The 20,380-nt window shown below is 40.4% G+C and overlaps 1 protein-coding gene across 1 annotated transcript in view; it reads left to right on the top strand.

The window, feature by feature from the left end:
- The window catches only part of IL12RB2 (interleukin 12 receptor subunit beta 2), an 87,268-nt gene extending 67,604 nt beyond the window's left edge, over nucleotides 1-19,664 (top strand). The window contains exons 13-16 of the mRNA XM_037826956.1: nucleotides 3,920-4,057; nucleotides 6,997-7,087; nucleotides 9,525-9,624; nucleotides 14,176-19,664. Of these exons, the coding sequence (XP_037682884.1) occupies nucleotides 3,920-4,057; nucleotides 6,997-7,087; nucleotides 9,525-9,624; nucleotides 14,176-14,715 (869 nt within the window). The 3' untranslated portion in view covers nucleotides 14,716-19,664. The remainder of the gene's footprint in view (nucleotides 1-3,919; nucleotides 4,058-6,996; nucleotides 7,088-9,524; nucleotides 9,625-14,175) is intronic.
- The last annotated feature ends 716 nt before the right edge of the window (nucleotides 19,665-20,380 follow it).

Below are 20,380 nucleotides of genomic sequence, written 5' to 3'. Positions count from 1 at the left end.
AAATCTTTCCACATCAGTCCATAAGCACTTACTCTTTTAACAGCTCCATAGTATTCCATTACAAGGTCTTATAATCATTTGTTTAACTAGTCCAGCATGATGAACAGAATGTGTCATTGCACAGGACTGCTTCCCACTGGGCCTGTCAGGATAAGTTAGTTCTGAAATGTAGCCCCAGAGGAGATGAATAAATTGACCTCCTCTAGGGCCATTTGGAATTCTTCATGTGAAATAATGTTCATTTTGACAGTTTAAACTGAGATGCATATTTACCACCAGAAAGATTAACATGATCAGATGATTCTTGAAACTGCTCCTGTTGTGTTCAAGAAAATGTCATGAATCTGACAAATCTAAAGCCTATGTTAGAATATTTTTAAATAAGTAAAAAGAGGAGGGAGTGGCATATGTACAGTCCTATTTTATACCAGTCCAGATTGACTATCCATTTAATTCAGTAAGCACTTACTGATGAATAAGAACTCTTCCTATCCATGGAGAGCTCATAGTCTGGTGAGGTAGAAGGAAAAGTACCAAAAGTGATGTAACTGCCATAATAAAGGACTGACAACTACCCATGGCATTTGATAACCAGAAAGTCATTAGTGAGTTCATGGAGGTAGTTTCTGGGTAATGGGAGGAGCAGCAGTTTTGAGTATGCGGGAGAAAGACACGGAGAAAGAGAGAGAGAGGCACCACAACAGCAAAAGGAGGGAGTTCCAAGGAGGAAGGCACCCCATCTTTCTTGCCTTTTGGCACTGTCAGCCAGGCAGCAGTCAATTCTCAAGGCTCATGCAGAATCCAGTAAGAGCAAAAATGAAGGACGTTACCCAAACATCTATGGCTATTCGATGTTCAAGAATGGTGCCAAGCCCATTCAAGGAGGGAAAGAATAATCTCTTCAACAAACGGTGCTGGCAAAACTGGATTTCCATATGCAAAAAATATGAAGTTGGGTCCCTCTTCCACACCATATTCAGAAAAATGACTCAAAATTAATCAACAGCCTAAATATAAGAGCTAAAACCACAAAAAACCTACATGAAGCAATAGGTTAAATCTTAATGACTTTGGATTTGGCAATTGAGTCTTAGACATGACACCAAAAGCACAAGCAACAGAAGAAAAAAATAGATAAATTGGACATCATCAAAATTAAAAACTTTTGTGCATCACAGAACATTAACAAGAAAGTAAAAAGGCAGCCTACAGAATGGGATAAAATATTTTGAAATCATATATCTGATGAGGTTTTAATATTCAGAATATTAAACTGAATATTCAACAATATTCTCATACAACTCAACAATAAAAAGGAATGAGGTTCTGATACGCTACAACATGGATGAACCTTGAGAGCATTGTGCTGAATGAAATAAGCCAGACACAAATGGACAAATATTGTATGATTCTACTTATATGGGGTATCTAGAATAGGCAAATTCATAGAGACAGAAAGAAGATTGGAGGTTGCCAGGGTTTGGAGTGGGGCTGAGGGGACAGAATGGGGAGTTATTGTTTAATAGGTACAGAGTTTCTGTTTGAATGATGAAACAGTTTTGTATAGTGGTAATGGTTGCACAACATTGTGAATGTAATTAATGCCACTGAACTGTATACTTAAAAATGGTTAAGATGACAAACTTAATGTTATATATATTTTGTCACAATAAAATTAAAAAAAAAAAAGTCACGTAGCCCTGCCTGGGCAGAAAAGGAAAGATGTAGAACTGGGTAGGGCCCAGGCATTGCAGTTTAGTAAATTCCACAGGTGAATCTGATGTACAACTATTCCTCTGAAAGCTTGTTGATATGGCTGGGTTCCAACAATAGCAAGTGCACTTCTCTACTAGAGCACACTTTCAACTTTTTCACTGCTTGGTTGTCTTCTCCAACACACTCCAAACATCAAAAAGCAGAAACCATCGTGATTTTGCTCGCCATTGTCTCCCCTTTACCTAGACTAGTGCCGGGCACGTGGTAGATGCTTCATAAATACAGCATTTGTCGAATAACTACTGCCCCACAATTTGTTAAACAAATGTGGCTTTTTAGGTAAAAACTCATTTTCGGTAACAGTGCAGCTATTTTTCCTGATGGATGGTTGGCAGCTATCACATCTTCCTAAACTGGTGCCTTTGTCATTTGACCATCCTGAGCCTAAAGTTTCAGACCACAGGGATTGAATGGGCTCTTTATCTCTGTCAGAGATCACAGCCCAGGCAGAGGCAGCAGGACCAGAATTTCCTGTTTGACTTCTTGGCTTCATTCTCCCATTACTCACCTTAGCCTATTGTGCTGACCTGCCCGTCCGCTGACACCCTCACCTTCCTCACTGCTCCCCTCAATAGACTTTCTATTTTTGTTCTTCAAATATGCATATGCATGTGCATGCATAAACTTTTTCAGCCCGGCTAATCATACAAATCCCTTCCCTTCTGTTCCTACTCACTCCCTCGGCTAAGGATGCACGATGCAGTTGGACAGTTGACTCCCTGATGCTCGCCTGTCTTTTGCTGCAGCAAAATGAGCAGAAGGTCTCTCTAAAATTAATTTTTAAATCCTCTACCTTAGGAAGTAAGGGAAAGGGTTTTTTTTTTTAGCTCAATCATATAACTTAAGTCTATACAAGCAAGTTTACCAGGCTAGAGCAGTATAGCAAATTTTCAACAAGGTACTTTTCTCAACAGGATGTAAAATACAGAGATTGTTCTGATATCCACAGCTGTTAAATTATCTTCTCAGGCCTCAGCCTCATTGGGTAGAATGGAGATAATATTACAGGCTTCAGCTTGTGGCTTACCAGATAGTTAAGCTGGGATGGAAGGGTGTAAGGGATTTGTTTTCCTAACTAGAACAAAAACTCTTTGAAGCAGATTCTGTGCTTTTGTATACGCAGTGCCTTGTCCAAAGTAGGTACTCAATAAATATTTGTGAATGTCAAAATAAACAGCAAACAGGGGCATCATCTGAATTTCCCTGGGGTTTTTGCGCAAGTATATGATGTTTAAGGCACAAATTGCTGAGTTATGATTTTCACATTCATCACCAGCTCAGGAGCAAGTCTTACACAGCAAGCTAGCAGGTTGCTCCTGCTGAAGTTCCGGCCTTGATTTTACAATCTTCCCCAGTTTTTGAGATGTCACTCCAAAACTCATGTGCAGCCAATCACTCGAGGAGAAGATTGCCTATTTACTAAAGGTTACTAGCATTCATGTTTCTTCAGGGAGGAAGACATTCTCAGCACATTGCTCTAGAAACAGAATCTTCCCTGCTTCAAAACTTCAGGGATATTCAGAGCATAAGGAGCTGATAATCTAGGCTTAAGGCTGCCATAATAAATCTAATTCAAGTACCAATGCTCTAGTTTTGAATGATTTTGTCAGCTGAAGCAGACCCATCATATTAAGCCCTTTAAGCCATGTATCCAGAGCCTACAAAAGTAGAAGTGCAAAATCAAATTATTAAATATTACTTGTGTCTATTTCATTATTTGCTAAACTTAAGCTTTCTTAATAATCCAATACCTTGAAAACAATTTGTACTTTGAAATCCCACCCCCCCCAAGAATTCTCAAATATACCTGATAAATGCCTAAAACATTACAGTCATAGGAAATAAAAGGAATTACTACAGCTCAGCAATTTCAAAAGCAAAATGATAAAAATTCAAAAGATTTTATCACAGAAAAAATAATTAACTTGTTTGATATGCTGTGGAGTGGGGCCTGTCTATATAAGATTGTCTAGGGCCTGTTAAAGTTTTAAGAACTGATCAGTTAGGACATCTTTAAAACAGAAATATGCTTTTTCCTTTCAAATCAAATGAAGCATTAAAGCCAATATTCAAATATTTCCTTTAATACCTGTTTGTTTTATTTTGTTTTGTTTTTTGTCCTTTATCTTTATCTCCTTTTTAGAAATTCCCTATAGGGTCTCCCAAAATTCACATCCTATAAACAGTCTGCAGCCCAGAGTGACATATGTCCTGTGGATGACAGCTCTGACAGCTGCTGGCGAAAGCCCCAAAGGAAATGAGAGGGAATTTTATCTGCAAGGTAGGAACCTACTTTCAAGATGGCAAACCCATCTTGGATTCTTTCACAGACATACACTCCCACTACATTTGACAAGGAGATTGTTAGATTTTAATTCCCGAATTTCTTTCTTGCTGCTACACCTTTGCCCTCACTGTTTCCTCTGCCTGGGGTTTCCTCCCACTTCACTGTCTGCTTGGAGACAGTGCCTACTCAGTTTTCAAAACTCACAAGACATGTTTCCTCCTCTAGGAAGCCTTTTCAAATGCACTTGTGGATATTTCCTTCTATGTTTACATATTTGACCCCACTCCAAACTCTGCATTCAGCCAAACAGGGACTGATATCTGTGTCTAGCACATAGTACTTGCTCATTAAATAACTGCTCAATGAATGATGAGAATTACATCAACAATAACAGCAGCATCTATTGCGTATCAGGTGGTTATGACATTTTAGTCATTGCGTTAAGTCCTTTTCTACCTTTGCTCATGTAGTTCTTACCACAACCATGTAAAGTGCCTGGTCCATATACTACCAGGTACTCAATAAGAAATGAATAAAGGAGTGAGGGATTATTATGCCTTTTTACAAGTGAGGGAACCAATGTAAAAAGAGATTCCCCTAGGTCATAGAGCTGTTAAGTGGCAGAACTACAAATCAAACTCATATTTGAGTTATTTAAATTTAATTTAATTTAATTTAAGTGTATAATAAGTGATCCAGCTAATGTAGGCTTCCTTCCACTGGCCGAGCTGACACTTATATCTGGCAGAGCTCTTTTGCATTTGCTCCAAGCATAAAACAAGCTGTCTTGCTTTGTGACATAGAGCATCAAATTGATCATTCAGGATCTCTCTACTGGGAAAATTGATAAGCCCTCTTCTCATCTCCCCAGCACTCTGGTGAAGGTTAACTTGTGAGCAAATGGAAAGTGGATTAGGGTCTCAGCATCTTGCTATACATGGTACTCCAAACTTGTCCCAACTGCCCAGGAAGGAAGGCAGGATGTGGAAGAAACATCAGATTCTGCTGTGTGGAGTGTTAACAAGGCTGCTGTTCTAGTTTGCTAATGCTGCCGGGATGCAAAACACCAGAAATGGATTGTCTTTTGTAAAGGAGGTTTATTTGGTTACACAGTTACAGTCTTAAGGCCATAAATAAACTGCCCAAGGTAATGCGTAAACAATTGGGTACCTTCACTGGAGGATGGCCAATGGCGTCTGGAAAACCTCTGTTAGCTGGGAAGGCACATGGCTGGCATCTGCTCCAGAGTTCTGGTTTCAAAGTGGCTTTCTCCCAGGATGTTCCTCTCTGGGCTGCAGTTCCTCACAAATGTCACTCTTAGGTGCTCTTGGGGTGTTTTTCCTCTCTTACCTTCTCCAGAGCAAAAGTCTACTTTCAATGGCTGTCTTCAAACTGTCACTCATCTGCAGCTCCTCTCTTCTCAGCTCCTGTGCATTCTCCAAAGTGTCCCTCTTGGCTGTAGTTTCTCTTCAAAATGTCACTCTCAGCTGCACTGAGTTCCTTCTGTTTGTCAAGCTCATTTATTTGGCTCCAGTGATTTAATTTAGACCCACCCTGAATGGGCAGGGTAACACCTCCATGGAAATTATCCAATCAGAGTCATCACCCACAGCTGGGTAGGGCACATCTCCACGGAAACACTCAAAGAATTACAATGTAATCAACACTGATACATTTGCCACACAAGATTACATCAAAGAAAGTGGCATTTTGGGGGACATAATACATTCAAACTAGCACAGCTGCCTCCACTAATTCCCCTGTGGAGCCCTGAATACACTCCTCACAGGGGGTGAGCCTTTTGCCTCTAGTCATCCTCCCAGCATCTCCTTCACTTGACCAGAAGAATCTTTCTGCAAGACATGTGTTCTTGACATTCTGCCTCTTGTAACCTTTCATTTGTTTCCCCAGAGCCTTCAAGCTAGAATCCAGACTCCTGAGTTACAGGTCCTGTATGATCTGACCCTGTTTGCCCCCTGCCCACTCATCTCATCATTCTATGCACTAAAACAAAACCAGATAACCTGCAGTTCCTCAAAATGTTGTACTCTTTCCTCCTTTGCGTTGTTCTCTTTGTCTGCTCTTCCCTGATTTGTCTGCTTAGCCACCTTCTATCCATCCTTCAGCTCTAAACTTTTGACATGTCTTTTGTGAAATCTTCCTGAGCTGCTCATATGGCATCTTCCCATGCTTTCCTCAACCACATTGCCTCATGCATACCCTGGTTTTTGCATGAATCCCATAGCATTGTGGTTTATTGTTTACATGTTTATACGTCTGTCTCCTGTGTTATGTTCATGACTTCCTAAGATAGCAGAGCCACTGTCCTATTCATCTTTGCATCCCAGCACCTAACAGGGCCTGGTACCTGGTAAGTACTCAAAAATGTTGGCTGAATTAATGAGCGATTCCAATAAGCAGTGAAATGCTTCCTTTTCATAGGAAGGAATAGGAACAATTTCAAAGACCCTAGTTAGAGAGATGGCCTATCAAATGGTTTGGAAAAATTATAGCTACCATTCCTTGAGGGCTTCCTTTGTTCCGATACACTGCTATGTGCTTTAAATATACCATCTGTAAGTCTCAAAACAACCTGCAAGGTAGATATCATCATACAAATACTATAGTTTAAGTAATTGAGATTAAAAATCACACATCTATTAGTGGCAGAACCAGGACTAGAACTCAGGGCTCCCAATTCACAATGAGTGCTTTGTGTATTGCACCTTGCTTCCTCTGCCCTCCTCCCTAGAGACATAGAATCATCCACTTAGAGCCCCCTCTCTGTAACTGAATGGACATAAATGAGTTGGTCTTGGTCATGAGCCCAGCCACCAGGAGCTGTAGGTAGGGCCCAGAGAGTTCACACAGAGGTCAGTATTCTGAAATGTTTGTCGAAGACAATTCAATCACAGAATTTGCCTATTTTTCAGGTAAAGCCAATTGGAACGCATTTTTGGCACCAAGCATTTGCATTGCTATCATCACGGTGGGCATTTTCTCAGTGCGTCACTTCCGGCAAAAGTGAGTTAATTGTACCTGCCAATTTGGTAAATGTACGCTTTTAAACAATAATAGCTGTTGCTGCTGAGGGTCGGGGAAATGAACACTCTCATACATTGCTGGTGGAAGGCTAAATTTGGTCAATCTTTCTGGGTGACAAAAGTTTCAAAATACTAAACCTTTTGACCCAGCAATTCCTAACCAGAAATTTATTATATGATAAGTGTATGTGGATACTTAGGGATAACATGTTCACTAAAATATTGTTCTTAAAAGGAAAAAAGATCAAAACAGCCTAAATGCCCAATGATATGGGATTGGTTGAATAAATCACGATATATCTCATACTATAGTATATTGTGCATTCATTAAAGATGATGTAGAAGAAAATGAAATGACATGTAAAGATAATTGCTATGTTACATAAGAAAAAAGAAAAGCAGGTTGCCAAACAGTATACCTTTACATTTTAAAAATAGCGTACACACACACACACACACACACACACACACACACACAGGATATGCACACAGGATAGATCAATATTAAATTTTGTTGTATAGTCAAAAAGCCAAAATAATATGACAAATTAGCTAACAATTTCTCACTCAGGTAAAGGAAATAAAGTCAGGTAAAAGGCTGGTATGGTAGCTATATAGTCATTGGGGACCTAGTCTTTCTGCTCCACCATCCTACATTGACTTCCATCCTCAAATTCACTCGTGGTCCAATGGCTAAGGAACTACAACCAAAAGCCTGCATCATACAAGTATAGGAAAAAAGAAGGAAGGTACCTACACTTCCCTTTCAAGAGCCTTCAAGAAGTCACACTTGACACTTCGGTTCACGTCTTACTGGCCGGAACTTGGTGAGGCATGGAAGGCTGGGAATTCTGGTCTTTTAGCTGGGCTCATTATTGCACCAATAAATCTGGGTCCTTTTCCAAAAGAAGGGGGGAAAATGGGTTTTGGGTAGCAATTAGCATTCTCTGCCCCAAAAATATACACCAAAATATTAATAGTGGTTATATCAGGGGTGAGGATCATAGATGATTTTAGTTCTACTTAATTGTATTTCCTAAGATTTCTTTAGTAAACATGTACCACTTTATAAACAGAATATTTTAAAATGAGATACTCAATACAAAGCTTTCTTCAGACGCTATGTAAGGTAATAGAAGAGTTGTCAAAATAAAACTAACTCAAAGTCAATTTACTAGCCATTGAACATGTCTGAAAGGCTTTACTAATTTTTATGGAGGATCCAATGTGTGATAGATACTTTCAAGCAACAGCTCTCTTCAGGTAGGCTTTGCAAAAGTTCAGCTCAAAAACAGTCAACCAGGATCACACACATCTTCTTCAGGGTAATAGTATCAGTTAGGATAAAGGCTAACCCAACAAAGAGGCACAAATACAGATGTTTAAATGAAATAGAAGTGTATTTCTCCCTCATATAATAGTCCTGTGGTGAGGTATCCAAGTTGGTGGGCAGCTGTGCTCCACACAGTCTTTCAGGGGCCCACAATTCTTCTGTCTTATTGGCTCACCATTCCTTGGACATTGTCCTTATCTGGATGGTCTGTTCTAGGCCACAGCACCTCTGCTCACATTTCCTTAGAGAGAAATTAGTTACACGGCCATGTCGCTGGCTTCAAATTTAACACCTTTCTCATTAAACATCAAAGCTTATTAAAGCCAGCCTTGTGTGTCTTTAAAAAATGTCTCCTTTTGGTCTTGAACTTTTAAAAAGTATTCAAAATATTTAAGTCACATGTACCTATAAAGAAGCACTTTCAGGATTTTTTTCCTTCCACATCATAAAAATAATCTATATTCATTTTTAAATATTTTCAAAAAAACCAAAGAGATAGAAAAAAAGACCCATATTTCCTCCCATCTTTAAACACAACCACTATTAATGGTTTGGATGCATTTCCCTATGATAATTTTTCTTAGTGCTTTTTTTAAAATAGTTATGTTCAAGCTATTTATATCATTTTGTTCACTTTTAGCATAAAAATTTCTGTCATTACAAACTCTTTGTAAACATTCTAATTAGCTAAACATAAGCTTCCTAAGCACAGGGACCATGTGTTTTCATTTGCTGTTCTATCCCCTACACATCGCACTGGTCATATTAGGTGTTCGATCAATGTTTATTGAATGAATGCATGGATGGAGAGTGATAGATAGCTAAACGATGCATTGAGTGGTAGTTACAGAAGTTTATCTAGCAAACCCCAAGTGTTTTAACCATGACTCCTTATTATCAATCCAGACTTCACAGAAAACTACTCCAGCCTTGGATAAAGCATCATTTTTCTCCTTTACTGTTTATAGTTTACTCATTCGCATGCAAAAGCATCTTATAGACTGAAAGCACTACCCTAAGAACCTGTGCTTCCATGCCACCATGTGTACATTGAAAAAGATGTCATTGTTTTCTTTTTCTATAGGGCATTAGTTCTCCTTTCGGCCCTCAGACCTCGGTGGTACAGCAGAGAAATTCCAGACCCAGCAAATTGCACTTGGGCCAAAAACTATCCCATTGTGGAGGTAAGGTATAAAACCATAGTGGTTAGTCGATGGGGTACTGTAACCACTGCATCTGACCTTCCCGTTTTTAGAAGGAAACCCAAATCCTCAGACCCTGTGGATAAACTGAAGTCACTTATGCTGAGTTACCATCTGAGTCATCACCCTCAGCTTTCTTCCTGGACTCAAGAGCAACACATGCACAAGAATTTTATGAAGCTTATGACCAAAAGACTAAAATGGAATACCTTACATTCCCCTTGTCACCTCAACTTATTTCAAAAGAAAAAAGAAAGCAAGTATTTTTGCCATTTTCCAATCATTAGTCTGAGCATTGAGTCATTCAAGAGCACTGGTTTTACCATGACTTTCCGAGTCCTGCTGAGCACAGATTGGATAAATAGAATCCGAACTGTTTTGGTTTTGGCAGGAAGCCAGTAAATCATACCGTTCTGCAAGGAAAAGGTTTTAAAGAAGGAGAGGCACTCAGGTGGCAGAGGAGAGAGCTGAGAGTAAAGGAAGAGAAGGGAGCTGCTGCAGTGTAGTCTAAGGAGGTGAAAACAAGCTCACAGGTGGCCAACATGATCCATCTCTGGTGGAAGGGTCTGGAAGTTGAAAGAATCTGAATATGGAGCAAGCCTTTATGCATTTAAGGGGAGCAATATGGGAGGGAAGCAGTATACCAATATTCTTCCCATAGTCTGGGGCAGCCAAAGGCTTCCAGGCTCCCTTTCTCAAAAGTCACAACCCTTCTCCTCCAAGATTTTTCCCTTCCGTTACCCAGTGCATTCTTCATCCAACCCTTCTCCAGGCCAGAAGCCAGCATTCCCACTCTCTGCTTAGGGAAAGAATGAGTCACAGCCATATCTGTCTCAGAAGGAATGTAAGTCACTGCAGTTTAGTCCCTTTAGAATCAGGTCTGGTGCACACCCTGCCTCTGCCACTTATGTTGTATATGACCCTTGGGCAATTTGCCCAAGTATCTGAGCCCTAGTTTGATTGTCTGTAAAAAAGAAACTGACAATACCTACCTTGTTTACTGTTGTGAGGCTTAAATAAGATGACATGTAAAGCACATGGATCATAAAAGGCAAAAATCATTTACTTTCTTCCCAGGAAGACTCATACTTTAATTAAGGGATTTTGTCCCTGTTAAGTCACAACAGCAAGAACAGTAATAACCACAGCCAAAACATATATGAGTTTACATAATAATTGCACATATAGATATAATTTTCTATATATCATCAGGCACTGTTTTAAAATTTTTGCATGTATTAATATTTAATCTATACAACAGCTTTATGAGGCTTCACTCATCCTGTTTTTAGATAGGAAAACTGAGGCACAGAGGAATAAATAACTTGCCCAACATTAGTCAGCTAGTAAATGATGGATCCTAGATTCACATTCAAGTAGGCCAACTGCAGACATGTGCTATCCACCAACATACTGTATGTTCTAAAAGATCTTTCAGCACAGGGTGAGGGGACTGTTTCTAGAGGTCAACACCACCAAACTGAGCAGACCAAATAAGGAAGTGTTCACACAATGACCCTTGTTCAGTGGCAATTTTGTGATGACCTAAGGAAAGCACTCGATAAGTTGTAGAGCCTTAGAAGGATGGATGCCAGTGTGAGTGTTAGAGGGGATTCAAGTTCTTGGAGTTGAACCAGCTAAGTTTTAAGGTCTCTTCTCATGCTATGATTCCACAGTCCCATGTCCCAAAAGCCTGAAATAGCACAGGGGGAGGCAGCTCTGGGTCAGTTGCAGACACCTGCCTCCCAAGCTGGTAACTTTGGTGTCATGGGCTCTGTATGCCTCTGCCTGGTCATCAGAGGATGGAGAGGCACAGGGAGCCACTGCAAGGCCCATAAAAAGTCTAGAAGAAATGTTGAGAAAGATGCACAATGAGGGAAAATAACAGGTAAAACAGAAACTGCTACACACATGCCCACAGTTGTATGTAAGTATGTTCATTGCAGCATTATAAATAAAAGCAAAAAATTGGGTACAATGTAAAGGTCCACCTGAAGGGCAGATTACACATTTTGGGTACATCCACACAACAGGGTATTACACAACTGTTGAACAGCTTGAGATAGATCTCTGTGTGCCTCAAGATCTCCAAGATACTTTAAGTGAAAAAGCCAAGTTTATAACACTTGTGTATGTGGGTTGCCATGTGTACAAAAATGAGGGAGATTTTACACACACACAAACACACACACACACACACACACATCCCCAATATGTACACAGGATATTTCTGGAAGTATACATATGATGCATATGAAACTGATTATGCTGGTTGCCTCTCTTGAGGGGGATGGGCATATGAGAGCCACTTAATTTTCATTGCATATTCCCTTTGAACCTTTTGTTAGAAAAAATATGTGCAAATATTTATTTTTCAAAAATAACCAATGAATTAGAAAATTTAAAAAAAAAATTAAGTAGCTTAAACATGGCCTCCAAGATAAAGGAATCCATGTGGCTTGACCCTTGAAGTGGGTAGATTGTTTTTAAAGAACCAGACTGCTCTTCTGGTGCTAGGCTGAGGCAGTAAACAGAAACACAATAGTCTGTCCTTCACCTCCAGCAAAATGTGCTTTGAGCTTTCAGGCCTTACATCTCCCTACCATTTCCTAAGATGTGGCTGCAAAACCACATCTTAAAGCTCTGAAGAAAAAGGCCAAATCATAAAGGGGATTATTGGGATATTATCCATTTTGAGCTTGTAAAAACTTTAAATAGCGTCCATGAGATGCCTGAACCAAAAGTGGTTTAGGACGGTTCTCTCTAGGACTTGTCAGCCAGAGGTCCTGCTTTGTAAAAGCCTCTCTCAGTATTGCCAGAGCTTTAAAGACGGCACAGCAAACACCTCACCTTGTGAAAACAAGCCATTTCCACACCCTGCAAAATCTTTCCCACATCTGTAGTGGGAGTGCTTTGGCAGTTCTGCTTTCCAAAGCATACCAACTTGCTGGGCCAGTTTGTGTAGCAATCAGCAAAGACCAGACTCCCAAAAAAGAAACGTGTATACATACCCTCTAACTCAGCTGGGCCCTCTAGAAGACTCTGGAAGTCTGTCCTGAGACAGCAGCATTGTTCACTTTCTGGACACTTGTCATATTCAAGGCAGTGGGGGGCATATAGAGCTGGGGAAATGTCAGAGAACAATCCAGACCAAAACCCTCTTGCACAATTTGTCATTTGGCAAGAGGAAGCTAAGGCCCAGAGAGGTCGAGTTTTCCGACTCCATAGAGTTGGGACTAGTACCCAGGGTTTTTCCTATCCGAAGGCTAATTTTTGTTGTGCTACTCTTCCTTCCTTAAGATACACTTTCTGTACACGGATTATAGACATGTAAAAGAAGTGACAGTACAAAGCATCATGTGCCAAGACCCAAGTGGGTGGTTTCTTCACTGTTGCAGGAGTTCAGTGTAAGGAATGGTCACTAGTGGCTAATTTGAAAGAGGAAGGCTTCACACAGAAGATGGTGGGGCATACATAAGTAGAGTTGAGATGCAGTGGAAGCAAAAGTGTGGTGGTAGAACTGAGAACAACAAAGTGTGTTTAGTAAAGACCACGATAGTGTGACTGAAATGGCAGTTTCTGAAGAGAAACAGGTTGGGGGTGGGGAGTGGGGGTGGAAGTCGAGGAAGGCAACTGTGCAAGAACTTGATGGCTAGGCTAAGATATTGAAAATTTGCTGTATATTTAAGTGCAAATCATTAAAGGGTTTGGAGCTCCGCTTTAGAAAGATTGTGCATTCGGGCAAGGTAAAGTAGTTTGTATGATCTAAGGAGAGACTGAGAAAGACTAATTAAATCCTATTAAAAGAAACATTAAGGTGGTGAAACATTGGATCCAGGGAATAACTATAGAAAGGGAAGCAATATAAGCTGGTAATTTCACTAGATGTTCAAGGCATAGGAAAGAGAGAGGAAGTGAGAGAAATTAGTGATAGGGAGAAAAGGAATTCTGCCAAAAAGTTATTCCAGAGGCATCTGAAAAGCAGATCTAATAAGCTTATTACCCTGCCTAAAACCTTTCAGACAAACATCAACTCCTCAACATCCCTTAAAGGCCATTCAAAATGTGATCCCCTCCTAGTTCCAAAGCCTCAGTTTGCCTGCAGTAAGAAATAACTAGCAGGTTCCAGAATACAATAGTCCTCCTGGCCTGCCACCTCCCCATCTGGAAAATACTACACATCTTTCCGGACTCAGCTGAAGTGTGACCTCATCGCTTGTGTACTATGTCTTCCCCAACTCCGCCTCTAGACAGACCGTGCCCTCTATCCTAGAGGAAAAGCAGGTAACACAATTTGACTCACTTTAGACAGTCTGGTTAAGGTTGAGGGTAGTGAATTACTGGCTGGGGTTGGAAAGAAAGTCCCTGACTCCTGACTTTCTGCTTCTCTTAACTCAACCTCACGAAGTCAAGGATCCACTCCCACCTCCAGCAGAGTAGGCAATGCAGGCTGTGAGGCATTTGAGAACACTGGAGAAGTCAAATTTCAAGGTTCCTTACACAGCAATACAAATCTCTTCCTTTTTCTTTCAGAGGACACAGCTGCCCTTGGACAGACTCCTGACAGTTTGGCCCACTCCTGAAGAACCTGATACCCTGGTTATCAGTGAAGTCCTTCATCAAGTGGCCCCAGTCATCAGGCATCCCCATCGCCTCAACAGGCCAAAAAAGGGACAAGGAGTCCAAAGTCACTATACCTCTGAGAAAGACACAGGGTACGGTGCCTCAAGCCCACCACCTCCACGAGCCCTCACAGCTGAGACAGGACAACTAGTGGATCTATACAAAGTGCTGGGGAGCAGGGGCTCTGACTCAAAGCTTGGAAAGCCAGCCAGCCCCTCGACAGTCTTCCCAGGGGATTACCCTCCCACCCATGAGGGCTACTTGCCCTCCAAAATAGATTATCTCCCTTCACATGAAACTCCTATCAGTGACCCTCTGGAAGAATTGGAGCCTCAGCACATCTCTCTCTCTGTTTTCCCCTCAAGCTCTCTTCACCCATTCACCTTCCCTTGTAGTGGGAAGCTGACTCTGGATCGGTTAAAGATGGGATGTGGCTCCCTCATGCTCTGACTGGTGAGGCTTGAAGTCTGGAAAGCCAAGGTGCCCCGCAACCAGTTCAGCAAGTCCCATCTACCCAGCCTCTCCAGAAGGGATAAAATCACCTACTCCTGGATCCCTCTCTGGGTGCTACCATCAGGTTTGGTTGCAGCTGGAGGGCAGGCAAGCTAGTTCATGGTAGCTCAGGAACTGAGCTAGCCTTCACACAGATACCTCCTCTTGCCTTCCCCGGAGCCTTAACATTACATCCTCTACTGTGGACCTAGATTCCAATCTGGGTTCCTAGCAAATTTCTTGGCTAGATTGGCAAGAAAGGGAAAGGAGAGGCAAAACCAAAACTCTTACAGTCCAGAGGACCATTCTGCAACAATATTTATAAACCTTCTCCTGCATACCAGCCCTTATTGCTCTAGATCAGTACTGTCCAATATAACTTTGAGATAGAAGTGTTCTACATCTGGCCTCTCCATAGCTACATGGACTGGGTCTAGCGTGACTGAGGAACTGAATTTTGATTGAAATTAAATAGCCACACATGGCTAGTGGCTACTTTATTGAACAGCACAGCTCTAGCTGGTGGCTACATCAGTGAGAAATATAAGGGAGCCTTCAAAACAAATCGACCAGTTTTTAAGGATGGCATGTAAGATATGGGTGAACACTATAGAAGGGTCCCCAAGATGGTCATGACTGTCATTTGTGGAAGCCTAAGAATACCTTTTTCCTAATTTTCCTAATTTATTGTGGTTTTATTTTGCCTTCACCCTCACACAACACATCAAGAGCTTATGGTGGAGTGTTATTGTAAACACACTATAGGACAAGCGTTTCCTCAAAGAAACTGCCCCTCTCTGGACTCAGATATCTTGGAAAGGGATGAGCCAAAGACTCTCTGACCTCTTTTTTCTTGACTGCAGCAGTTGCTACCCACAGAACAGGGCTATCTCAGAGTCTACAACCTTGACTCACAAATTGTCCCCTGCTCCCAAAGCCATTCTGTTTCCTTCCTTATGAAGACTCTGAGCTGGTTCTCAGCTCAATTTGAGCCTGGAAGATAATTCTTTTCCACGCATGAACTTGGAACACGACCCATGTTTCATACCTTGAAAGCTGTGCTCTCTGGCTTGTCACTCTCTGCTCATCTCTGTCTCTACCACTTCACTAGACACTTTTGCAAGCTGGTGGGGGAAGTCCTGGTCCAAACTGCTAATAGCTATTCTCTCATTCAGAGTGCCCTCCCCAAATAGGTTAAGTCCACAAATATTTTCTTAAATCCCTGTCCAAACCTGGGGTCTTAACCCCTACCCTTCACCCTAATTAAATGGTTTCTACACTGTCCTTTGGATTTTCATTAAACAAAAAGGATTTCTTAGAAATTTGTACTTCTTCCCAAACCCAGCAAATTGTGTTCATAATGATTTAGTCTGGTCTTGCATAAAAAATGTTCTTAGCCTTTTGGTTTGTAAGATTTCCCTCAGAAGTTGAGAGGTTGATGAACATTTGCTTTTCTTGTTCATGTTGAAGCCTTTTTTCATCCTTATTTCCTGTCATTCCAGCATATTTAGTCCTCCCAAGGTTTCTTACATTTCTGTCCACACTACGGTTCCTTTGACTGCGGTTCCTTTGCCTTATCTGCACCCAGGATGCAGTGTCCCTCGTTTGACTTTGCCATGGACCATAACAAAACCACCTCCTCAGAAGCAGACCAACCTATTACCTCCTGATATAGAACGCTGACTTGACTGCTTTCTTGCAATACCTGTTTCACCTACCTTTGGTTTCCTTTTAATTACTTGATATTCATCTGATATTCTTTGTCACTCTTTCCCCTCCCCCCTTCTCCCCAACACCCAACTCCCAGTCTCTCTTTTATCCCCTACTTTTTCCCTTCTTAAAGCCCCAGGTGAAACTGCATTCCTCATGTCTTCCTTAAAAAAAAGTTAAGTATAAAATCTTAGAAGCCTTCCTGGACTCCCTTAGGCTGAGGCAGATTCCCCTCCTCTGCTCCCATAGCATGCTCTCCATAGCACTTTCTTCCTCTCCTGGATAGAAACTTGAAAGCAGGAGCACCATGCATGGTTTATAGTAGGCTCTCAGTGAAAAGTAAAAGATGCCACCCACCGCCTTTCATTTTGTTCCTTCTGCTCTGGAAGTCGGTGACTGCTTCCTCTTCATTGGGACAATAGAGTTTGTATTTGTTCCTCTCCATCCCCAACCCCCATTCCACAATCACAGAGGTGTAGAGGTGTTTATTTTAAAGACAATCTGAGCTCACACTGCCAGTGTCCTCTTTCCATGAATGACAGAGGATGGGTAATCTCGTTCTGCCCTTGCACCAAGTAATTTTCACTATTACCCCTACTCCCACAAAGTCAAATCCCCAAAATCTGGTTGTCATGTTTACCAGGACTAGGTGGGAGTTCACCACAATTCATATAGCCAGGCTTTCGTCCTTAGGAAAATTAGCAGTGATTTTAAATCTTCACTCCTGATACACACCCTAAAGCCAATCCAGAATTCTCCACTCTACTGAAACATCAAATGGGACCTAAATGACTATAGAGTGTCCCGGAGTTCCTTCTTAATTCATCAGAATCTCCACCACCCATTACCGTGTAGAGATAGAAATCCTTAGCATGAATTGATCCTTGAAAGAGTCCTCTTACCCAGAAACCAGATTTCCTCAGCCTCCATCTTCCTTAGAAGCATTAGGAAAGTAAAACGACTATCATCTCGTTTGTTTTTTTTCCTTTACCTTTACCAACTTCTTCCCTCCATCATGACCCACTTTCTCTGCTTCCATTAAGAGCCTACAACTATTAGGTTGTGGCTGAAGTAACAACTCATCAATTCCCTGAGGCCAGTGAATGACATGCCAAGTTAGGTACTTTTTATTATATTCAGCTCCCCATGCATTCCTGGTTTTTCTCCATGGGTTCTGTCCTTTTCTTTCACCTGATGCAGTTGTCAAGTGTCCTAATTTGGAGGCTCAAGCCCCCCAAGGGAGTCCTGTTTTCCTTTTCCTAGCCTGGATGTTCACATTATCCACCCTTGTGAAAGGATGATAGCTGAACCCTCATGACTGAAGCACCTTCTGGAATAAGAGAGCAGAACAGCTTCTCCTTCCCACTAAGACAGGCAATTCAATCAATTGGCTAACTGACCAATGGGGAAAAAGACCTTTACATCACAGCCTACACCAGAATAAATTTCCAATAGATTAAAAACCTTGCAAAACTCATACACATGCATGCATGCACGCACACATAAACAATATTTGCAACATATGCCCAAAAGAGCTTTCTTAATAAACTCTTACAGATAAATATGAAAAAGGCCATCACTTCAAAGAAAAATGGACTATAAATGGGCAACTCATAAAATACAAATATATGCCCAATAAGCATGAAAAAACCAATCACTTGTAATAAAAAATGTTAATTAAGATACCATTTTTCACTTACTGGATTAGCAAAGATTAAAGAAAAAAAATCAGCTTGTTTTAGTATTAAGTGTCCCCTTTCTGGAGGGCAGTTGGCAATATTCAATAAAATCTGTATAAGCAACTCTACTTTTAGCAGTGTAGCCCTAAGGAAAAGTATAAACATTCTAAATGGAAAACAGGATTCATCACAGCATTATTCTAGGGGGAAAAAATCTAAAATGCCCTTCAGTAGGGACTTAGTTAAATCAAGATATACCTATACAATGAAAGAATGAATTTCAAGACTTCAACATTTTATGTTTTGGGTAGGAAAAACAATGCTAATTAAACTGCAGTATACCATCTATGTGTTCCATGATGCACTTTTTTCCCCCACATTTTAACATGCCTGAAATTGGGATGGCTCATAGAATTGATGAAAAACATAATAGGTGATCTTTTAAAACATGTATAACAATATTTGGCAAGGAAAACAGCCAGTTACAAGAGGCTGGATAGGGCTCTCCCACTCTTATAAATCATAAATTTATAAAAAAGTGGAAGTAAACCAAAATGCTAACAATTATTTCTAGGCCATAGGGCTTTTATAAATTCCATTTTGCATTATCTAAATCAGAAATACTCATTACTCTTGTAGTTGTACAAAAAAAAAAATGAAATATTAATTCCTTTTCAAAACACTGACACACAGGGGTCTAGTGACAGACACTACTGACTACTTTAGAGACATTTCTTTGAGGTCCATGTCTCTTGCCCTCCCCTCTCATCTGTCAGTGTCTGGCACTTTCATTGGTCATGACTACTCCTTTCACATAGTAAAAAAGGCAAAGTAGATGTCAGAAAGTGATAGGGTTGGGGTTAAGTTATTAAGGTAATATTTCAGTTGATGGATCATTAATGATTACAGCAGCATCAACAGTTAAGTGCATTAGTACATGCAGTTTTAAAATGCTTTAACTCAGTTGTCACAACTACCAGTTAATGTAGATGTTATTTTGATTACAAAGGAAAATAAAATAAAATACAAAGCTAAGTAACTTGTCCCAAATCACTTGTACTTGACAGCAGATAGTATGGCTTCAGAGTTGATCCTTTCCAACTAGCTCTATAATCCCTTTCTATGCAAAATGACTGTTCTACAGATAGATTTACATCAATTAGGGTTCTAACTGTAGTTGATTCTTACAAGTTATTTTCACTAGGTAACCAAAAACTGATATTCCCATACTTGTAAAATTCTAGTTCCATTCTTGGTCCTTTTGAAATCAACCTAAAAGCCAAGTAAACTTTAAAACATTACACCAGAATAAATACGGCACTCCTGAATTTATCTCCCAGCTTAATCTACATCCTCTAATATAAGGCACAGGTAGGCCATATAAAGGAAACACCGCTCCCAAGCAGGTCTATTCTTTTAAAGAAACTGATAAATGGAGTATTTAAAACCAAAAAACAGTAGGCCTTTTCAATAAAAAAGCAACCAGAGCAATGTGCTATTTGAATTAAAATAGCTATACTAACCCAACTTCAAAACTTATTTTTCCCAGAAATGAAGACTATTTCTTAGGCAAAAAGGAATAAGGACTGCATCTGACTCAATTTTGTAGGTTGTATGAATCGCTGAAAGATAACGCCATTCCTTCCTCCCATAGTAATTGGCTCCTTATTTTACTAGTGGTCATTACTTTTTTCATTTCCAAGTGACAAAACCACTTATTCTGAAGTTGGTTCTGCTTTCAATCAATCTCTAAGAAACTTAAGTATTAAGTGATGATATGGAGGTCCTTTAAGTCATTTTTAGGCTACTTAAAAGTTCCCCATTTGAAAGTGTCTCCCATTAAAAGATCCTGTTCTTGCCTAGGCAAGGGAATGTTCAAAATACTACCCCTTGCCAGTTTCAGACATTTTACCACCTCTATATGTAACAGGAACCCAGGAAACACAACTCTAGGTTCTCACAGAATAAATTCATCACAAAGGCATTCAATTTCCACTGATGAAGAAAATCCATAAGCAGAACATTTTCCCTAGTTAAAAAAACATAATTTTAAAGATCTCAACCCATTTGCTAAAATGGCAATTATGTCTCCCTACAAACTTTTTTATAATCTTTTTTATAATCTGAGGGTACTTCTCGTGTGGTCCAAATCAAGGAGCCAGGGGACCCTCCCCCAAAAAGTCAAGGTCATTCAGAAACAGCGATCTTTATTCCACTACAAAGTAAAGACCATT

The sequence above is a fragment of the Choloepus didactylus genome, chromosome 2, assembly GCF_015220235.1.
Source record: "Choloepus didactylus isolate mChoDid1 chromosome 2, mChoDid1.pri, whole genome shotgun sequence".
Taxonomy (NCBI): Eukaryota; Metazoa; Chordata; class Mammalia; order Pilosa; family Megalonychidae; genus Choloepus; species Choloepus didactylus.
This window is presented reverse-complemented; position numbering and strand designations above follow the sequence as displayed.